Source organism: Nematolebias whitei, chromosome 1, assembly GCF_014905685.2.
Source record: "Nematolebias whitei isolate Nwh7 chromosome 1, NemWhi1, whole genome shotgun sequence".
Taxonomy (NCBI): Eukaryota; Metazoa; Chordata; class Actinopteri; order Cyprinodontiformes; family Rivulidae; genus Nematolebias; species Nematolebias whitei.
In genome coordinates, this window is record NC_056498.1 from 66,892,901 (window position 1) to 66,901,351 (window position 8,451).

General features: G+C 41.5%; 1 protein-coding gene across 1 annotated transcript in view; it reads right to left on the reverse strand.

Moving 5' to 3' along the window:
• Positions 1-746: 746 nt before the first annotated feature.
• The window catches only part of LOC119430430 (zinc finger MIZ domain-containing protein 1), a 10,218-nt gene continuing 2,513 nt past the window's right edge, over positions 747-8,451 (reverse strand). The window contains exons 2-9 of the mRNA XM_037697839.1: positions 6,689-6,794; positions 6,392-6,552; positions 6,239-6,306; positions 6,061-6,129; positions 4,972-5,255; positions 4,503-4,699; positions 3,818-4,087; positions 747-1,585 (exon numbers count right to left, since the gene is read on the reverse strand). Coding sequence (XP_037553767.1) covers positions 1,478-1,585; positions 3,818-4,087; positions 4,503-4,699; positions 4,972-5,255; positions 6,061-6,129; positions 6,239-6,306; positions 6,392-6,552; positions 6,689-6,794 — 1,263 coding nt within the window. The 3' untranslated portion in view covers positions 747-1,477. The remainder of the gene's footprint in view (positions 1,586-3,817; positions 4,088-4,502; positions 4,700-4,971; positions 5,256-6,060; positions 6,130-6,238; positions 6,307-6,391; positions 6,553-6,688; positions 6,795-8,451) is intronic.

The following is an 8,451-nucleotide window of genomic DNA, read 5'->3' on the forward strand; positions in this document are numbered from 1 at the left end:
ATATATATGCGTATGTATATATATATATATATATATATATATATATATATATATATATATATATATATATATATATATATACACACACACACACACACACGTATATGTATATATATACATTTATTTAGAAAATAAATAAAATATGTAAATAAAATACCACTCAGCATTTTTTCTTGAGTTGTTACAGGATTATGGGGAAAAAAAAGCAGTACACAATTACAATAATTGATTGATTTCAGGGACTGTGTGTGTGTGTGTATGTGCGTGGGGACCTCGACGGACACACAGTACTGTGAATATTAAGTTACAGTCCTGTACATCTTTACCGTAAAGGTATATACACAACAAATCTGGGAACACGGTCAAATCATGCACTTTTTTTTTTCCTTTTCAAACTTAAAAAGATGCAGTTCAGCAACGACAACATGATAAAAGGAAGTTGTGTACTATTACACATATGTTCTTTTTTTTTTACTTTTATAATGCTTTTACACAAAACTGAAATTGTCACAAAACATTTAGTGAAACCCAAATGATCGGACTGACTACAATGCGGGGACAAACGAAAACATACACAAAGACAACAGATTTTTAAAGTGAAGGAGTTGAACTGAAATAAAAAATATAATGACGGTTGCTTGAACACATTTGGGTCGGATGAATACGACAGGAGCCATTGGCACACACACACACTTGTGATCAAAAAACGGTGCAGGATTTAAAAAGAGTGACACAGAAAAAAAGACGAGACGACTTTCTCTCCTTCCTACCGGCTGTTTTCCCCCTTCCTGTCTCTCCCCCTTCACATATGCTTATAAGCAGCCAATACAGACGTAAACACACACGCACACACACGAGCAGCCTGAAATCAGTGCTCTGACTTTGATGAGTTCCAGTAATTCAAACATCTCATACACTGGGAAGTCTGGGGGTCAAAGGCGTGCGCCAAAGATTTGGAAGAACAGCTTTAGTAAAAATAAAAACACTGACAACACGATGACTCCTCCCTTCGACTCTGCTTCTGTCATAAAGGAAACTTTATGTTTTAAAAATAAGCGACAACACCAGGCTCCGTGTTGTTGGATCTGATTATAGCTGCACAGTTTTCAGTTGAGAAGTCACAAACATCATATATGTTTATATACACATACAAGTGTATGATATATTTATAGATCTATATTTTCACTGTAGTGCCCACCAACTTCACTACAAATGTGTTTGAGCCAGAGGTGGTGGAACTGGTGTGTGGAATCTTTACACGAAACAAAAGTAAAAGTGGGGAATTGCAGGAATGAGGGGCCATCCTGCTTCCATGTTTGGAGTTCCCAAAAATCGGTGCTCCTATAACACACGTCACCTACTACAAAACAGTTCGAGTGTGTCTGTGTGAGGAGTTGACAGGAAGTGGACGGACAGCTGAGCGCCTCAGCTCCTGAAGGTGCAGGAAGTTTCGTGGGGAGAGGGAGAGCAGAAAGGACTAGTTGTTCTCAAAAAGAGAGAGCAGGTCATCGTTGCTGTTGGCGGGAAGGTCCGGGGGGTCCAGATACGAGAGTAACTCTTCTGGGTTGGCCAGCTCTGGAAGCAGCTGTGGATGAGGGGGAGAGGAAGCAGGAACAGATGAGACAAACTGAAGCCAGAGAATAAACATCCATCCAGAAGGTCGACTAACATTTTCCAAAGGCTGATTCTGATCTTTAAAAATCAAGACGGCTGATGGATGACTTGTGGAGCTTATCTGATTGTTCTTTTTTAGACACATTACATAACAATTTCCCATTATAACTTACAGGTGCTGGACAAAAAATTAGAATATCATGAAAAAGTTGATTTATTTCAGTAATTCCATTTTAAAAAATGAAACTTTTATATTATATTCATTCATTACACACAGACTGATATATTTCAAATGTTTATTTCTTTTAATGTTGATTATAACTGACAACTAATGAAAACCCCAAATTCAGTATCTCAGAAAATTTGAACATTGTGAAAAGGTTCAATATTGAAGACATCTGATGTCACACTCTAATCAGCTAATTAACTCAAAACACCTGCAAAGGCCTTTAAATGGTCTCAGTCTAATTCTGTAGGCTACACAATCATGGGGAAGACTGTTGACTTGACAGTTGTCCAAAAGACGACCATTGACACCTTGCACAAGGAGGGCAAGACACAAAAGGTCATTGCTAAAGAGGCTGGCTGTTCACAGAGCTCTGTGTCCAAGCACATTAATAAAGAGGAGAAGGGAAAGAAAAGATGTGGTAGAAAAAAAGTGTCCAAGCAATAAGGATAACCGCACCCTGGAGAGGATTGTGAAACAAAACCCATTCCATAATGTGGGGGAGATTCACAAAGAGCAGACTGCAGCTGGAGTCAGTGCTTCAAGAACCACCACGCACAGACATATGCAAGACATGGGGTTCAGCTGTCACATTCCTTGTGTCAAGCCACTCTTGAACAAGAGACAGCGTCAGACGTGTCTCACCTGGGACTGCTGCTGAGTGGTTCAAAGTCATGTTCTTGGATGATGTAAATGTTGCATTTCCTTTGGAAATCAAGGTCCCAAAGTCTGGAGGAAGAGAGGAGAGGCACAGAATCCATGTTGCTTGAGGTCCAGTTTCCACAGTCAGTGATGGTTTGGGGTGCCATGACATCTGCTGGTGTTGGTCCACTGTGTTTTCTGAGGTCCAAGGTCAACGCAGCATCTACCAGGAGGTTTAAGAGCACTTAATGCTTCCTGCTGCTGACTAATGTTATGGAGATGCAGATTTCATTTTCCAACAGGACTTGGCACCTGCACACAGTGTCAAAGCTACCAGTACCTGGCTTAAGGACCATGGTGTCCCTGCTCTTAATTGGCCAGCAAACTCGCCTGAACTTAACCCCACATAAAATCTATGGGGCATTGTGAAGAGGAAGATGTGATATGCCAGACCCAACAATTCAGAAGAGCTGAAGGCCACTATCAGAGCAACCTGGGCTCTCATAACACCTGAGTAGTGCCACAGACTGATCGACTCCATGCCACGCTGCATTGCTGCAGTAATCCAGGCAAAAGGAGCAACAACTAAGTATTGAGTGACGCACATGTTCATACTTTTCAGTTGGTCAACATTTCTAAAAAATCTTTTTTTTTATTGATCTTAAGTAATGTTCTAATTTTCTGAGATACTAAATTTGGGGTTTACATTAGTTGTCAGATATAATCATCAACATTAAAATAAACATTTGAAATAGTCTGTATGTAATGAATGAATATAATATACAAGTTTCACTTTTTGAATGGAATTACTGAAATAAATCAACGTTTTCATGATATTCTAATTTTATGACCAGCACCTCTATTAATATAAGTAAAATAGCGATTGTCTGATTTAGCTTTTGTTGCCCAAAGTGGATCAGAACCTATTCCTCGTTGTACTACAGGTTAAGCATAAAGTTATTGTTTTCTCCCAAAATCCAATCTTACCAATTAAAAAAAAACAAGTTTCTTAAAGATATGATTTAAAGTCTTTCCATTTTCTTTGATAAATACCATTTTGATCAAAATGTGTAATGACATTTTCCAACCACAGATATGTCTGCCTTTTATTCAGCTTGGTACACCCAGATGTGCCAATACAAATTATTTTAAAATGGCTATGACTACTCTAAATAAAAGTCGGACCGATCAGTCCGTCAACCTCTAACTGCTCATCAGACGCAGTATGAACGTCAGACACCATCAGAGCACACAGCGAAGAGACGAGAGCAGCTTCAGCAGACGATGTTAGCAAGTTAACATGTAGCTTATGGCGCTCAAAGCAGACACACTTACATCCAGGGAGGGTTCAGGCATATCCTGGGCTCCCTGACCCAGCTGCCCATCTGAGGAGGGGTTAAAGTTCAGATCGCTGTGGGGGTGACTGTTCTGCCCAGGATGCTGAGGCTGCGGCTGGCGAGGCGGCTGCGATGACTGCCCACTGTGATGCAAAGGCTGCCCTGACTGGCCGCTGTGATGCAAGGGTGGCCCTGATTGGCTGCCAGGGTGAGGAGACGCATGCAAGCTCTGCTGCATGGAGTTATGGGACTGATCTGAATGGGACATCTGCAGGTGCGAGACGCAAACAGAAAGCGAGGGAGGGGGGAAAAGGTAAGACACAGAGGAGAGAGCGTTAAGGAGAAGGGGGCGGAGGGATGAGTTCCAGTGTACATAATATGGAACAGGTCTTCTGAATGGAAGCTGTGATCAGCAGACATGCAGCTGCAACAGTTTATGGTGACATAAGCATGTGAGTGAGCACACATGCTGCTGGAGGCGCAGGCTGCACCGTGCTCAGATAACAGATCTGTGGTTTCACGTCAACACTCTGTCTGAGAACTTTATTTTTCGAACTCGGTAACACAGCGACGCTGCAGGGCTAATGAAGCAGCAGACTCGCATGTCGGAACAAGTCCGATCTCAGTTTAGGCAAAGCGAATACATAAAGTTTGGTTTGTCACAGTGACTTAGATCTACTTACTGTATCATTCATGCTGTGGCTGAGGGGCTTGTCCTGGGAGAGAAGACCACCAGGTCCATCAGGTGGGTGGGACAGCTGAGGACCATGGATGAAATCGTTCATAGGAGCCCCTCCACCTCCTCCTCCTCCAACCCCCCCACCACCAGAGGGGTTCCCGTTGGGAAAGTCAAAGCCCACTTGGCTGTGGTAGCTGTTGCCTTCAGGGAGAAGAGGAAACATTTCAGACGTGACATGTGCTGCTGCACAAATCGAAATGTTGTAATATTAGTCACTATTTTTTTACACTTGACAAATGTTTAGACTAACTATAAAGAACATATAATAAATACTTCATGATGTTTTGGTTTTTAAATAATTAAGGGCCATGTCTATATTTAAAGTTGTGACATTTCAAAACAGCTTTCTTTTAAACACATCTGTTGGTCCTGTTGTGAAAAGGCACTCAGGTTCTGAGCTGACTTTTTAGTACCTGCTCCGGGGTATTCTCCACCATTGCCGCTAGGATGCTGACCAGGGTGAGGATGGTAGGGACTTGGACCCGGTCCGGGGCCCGGCCCAGGTCCTGGGCCTGAACCAGGACCTAACTGAGCGATCATCTCCATCACATTGGGCATGGTCATCTGACTTGGACTCATGGTCTTAAAGCGCTTGGCCAGAGGTCCGTCAGGGTCCTCTTTGATGTGGAGCTCAGACTTGATAGGAACAGGTCTCCAGCTACATGTCGGGTCTATAGTGACCTCCTCAAATTCAGAACTATGGGAGGAGACATTAGATGATTTAGTTTTTTTTTTATTTTAATTACCGTAATTTCCGCTTTACAAGTCCCACAGCCATATAAGTCGCATCATTCCAAAAATGTCTAATAAAATGGAAAAAAAAAAACATAAATAAGTTGCTTCGCTGTATAAGTCACATCTATTATGAGTACGCTGACGTGTCGCGTTTGTTTTGCGTCACCGCTGACCACACGGAAACGTGGGCCAGTGTTGTGCCAAAAATCGATTGGCTGCCAAAATGGTGGCCGCGGGAGCATGCACGAGAGGACTTTAACAAGAATTTAACAAGACTAAAAGTTAAAAACAATTATCTGTTTGCTCAACATTAGGTGTGTCTCAGTTAAACTTTTACTTAATAAATGCACTTTAATGGTCAAATCAGCTGCATTTCGCCTGGGCAGTGTGGCAAAATGCAGCTGATTTGACGTTTGCTCCAGGAGTTCCAGAGCGAGACGAAGGTGGATTTGTATGGCAAGCCAAGTCTCTCATTGATAGCCACTTTTACCTATTAGTGAGACACATGGTTTGCCATATTACTCGAGTGCCCTCTACTGGCTGAAAATGGTAGTGGTCAATATTTTCTATGTCAGAATGAATTAAGTCATCAGATCTCAGCCAAAAACTGGATTATAAATATGGGAAAAAAAATGTATATTAGACGCTTCGGTGCATAAGTTGCAAAACTTGCACATTTATGCAAAAAGGTGTGACTTATAGTCCGGAAAATGCGGTACTCAAATGACTCATGGGTTCGTTTTGTAGGTGTCAAAAACGAAACTTACTTTTGGATAGCGTTAAGGATTCCCCACATGAACTGGTCCACCTCCAGGCCTTCTAATAAAGCTGTTTTACTAAAGGCAAATAAAATACAACTAGTTAGGATCATTCTTGAGCATGCATCAGGATATCATTCTTACTATTAATCCCATTTTTATACCCTCAAAAGAAGGTGTTGCTTACTTGCACACAGGACACCTCCATGTCCCCCTCTCACAGTTGAGCTGCAGGTAAGACTCCAGATCGAAGCACTGAAGAAGGTGACATCATGAAGCCTCATTAAAACATTGCACCTTCTGTCATTACTTTTAGCTGCTGCTTAAAGCTGAAACTTACCTGCACATGTTTGCAGTCGTGCCCTCGAGCGGGTAGCTGGATGCGACGGAAGGTAATGGGACATTTCAGCGACACTTTGATGGCTGTCTGCTCCACGCCGTCCTCTCCGTTGAGAGTGGAGTTTCCTGCCGAGGCAGCCACGCTGCTGAAGTTCCTCTTTACTGAAGATGGAAACAATGTTCAAACAGGGGTTCTTTGACAACATTTTAAAGCACTGACATAATTAAAAGCAGGTGTGAGCTTACAGAACTAAGATTTACACATTAACCACACCGAGAGACAAAAAACGAGCCGTACTCTTGGTTATGCAGTGTTCTGCAGGAAGGAGCCTCTTCTTTAGGAGCCCCTGGAGGACGGAGCGCACAGATGGCCTGTGGACCAGCTGAAGCACAAACAGGTGGGACTGCAAGCAACACAAGGGGAGAAACACACAGAGTTAGCACAGACAGCTTAACTGTGTCTAATCTGCAAAAATACTTGAAATAAATTAGATCTGTGCATTTCAGCTCTGTCTGCAGTGAGACTAATCTGTGCATACTATTTTCCGCCGTACACGCAGAATGCCCTATAAGTCGCATCAGTCCATATTTGCCTAATAAAGTGGAAAAATCCATAAATGCATCGCTTCACTGTATACGTCTCATCTATTACGCGTCACCGCTGACAACCCGGAAACGTGGGCTGGTGTTGTGCCAAAAATTAATGGGCTGGCAAATGGCGGCCGCGGGGCGTGCACGGGAGGACTCTAACAAGAGTAAAACTTAAAAACAATTATCTGTTTGCTCAGAATTATAGTGAAGGTGTGTCTCAGTCTAACATTTGCTTAATAAATGTACTTTGACGGTCAAATCAGCTGCATTTCAAAACCCGATTCATGTAAGCGGGCACGTGCAAAGGTACGAGCCGCTGTGCATTTCTTAGAAATTTAACAAGATAAACACCTAAAACATTTATTTGTGTGCTCAACTTTATAGTAAAGGTGTGTCTCAGTCTAACATTTGCTTAATAAAAGGACTTTAATGGTCAAATCAGCTGTATTTCAAAAGTATTTGGTTCCTCGGTGCTCCGGGAGCACGCAGACAGGGAGGAAAAAAGGAGGAACGCTGCGTGTTTCTTCGAAATTTAACAAGATAAGTACCTAAAACAATTATTTGTTTGCTCGACATTATAGTAAAGTTGTGTTCAAATGTTCAACTTTTTTTTGTCAGAATGAATGAAAATGGTCATATCTCAGCCAAAAATTGGTTTATAAATACAAACCGGATTCCAAAAAAGTTGGGACACTAAACAAATTGTGAATAAAAACTGAATGCAATGATGTGGAGATGGCAAATGTCAATATTTTATTTGTATATTTTTATTCGTATATTTTATTCGTATTCGTACCATTTATGTAGTATGTCAGGACAGCTTTGCTGTGGACACACGGGCCACCATTTATGTTATTTAAAACACGTACGGGCCAACATTTATGTAGTGAGCTAAGGTGCTAACTTCACTACTAATTAATTATTCATAAAGCTAGTTCAAGCACAAAGAATATTAATTGTTTAATTACAACGGATTCTTTCTTTTCGAGTTAAATTTCTGCCATGTGACCGAGATAACTTGCGAGTGGAGTGGACCACATAGATGACAGATCAAAAGTTTAATCTGAGTAAATGTACATTTTAAAGGAAAAATATGTTGATTCAAAATTTCACAGTGTCAACAAATCCCAAAAAAGTTGGGACAAGTAGCAATAAGTGGCTGGAAAAAGGAAATTGGGCATATAACAAACAGCTGGAAGAACAATTAACACTAATTAGGTCAATTGACAACATGATTGGGTATAAAAAGAGCTTCTCAGAGTGTCAGTGTCTCTCAGAAGCCAAGATGGTAAGAGGATCACCAATTCCACCATTGTTGCGCAGAAAGATAGTGCAGCAATACCAGAATGGTGTTACCCAGCGTAATATAGCAAAGATTTTTAAGTTATCATCATCAACCGTGCATAACATCATCAAAAGATTCAGAGAATCTGGAACAATCGCTGTGCGTAAGGGTCAAGGCCGTAAAAC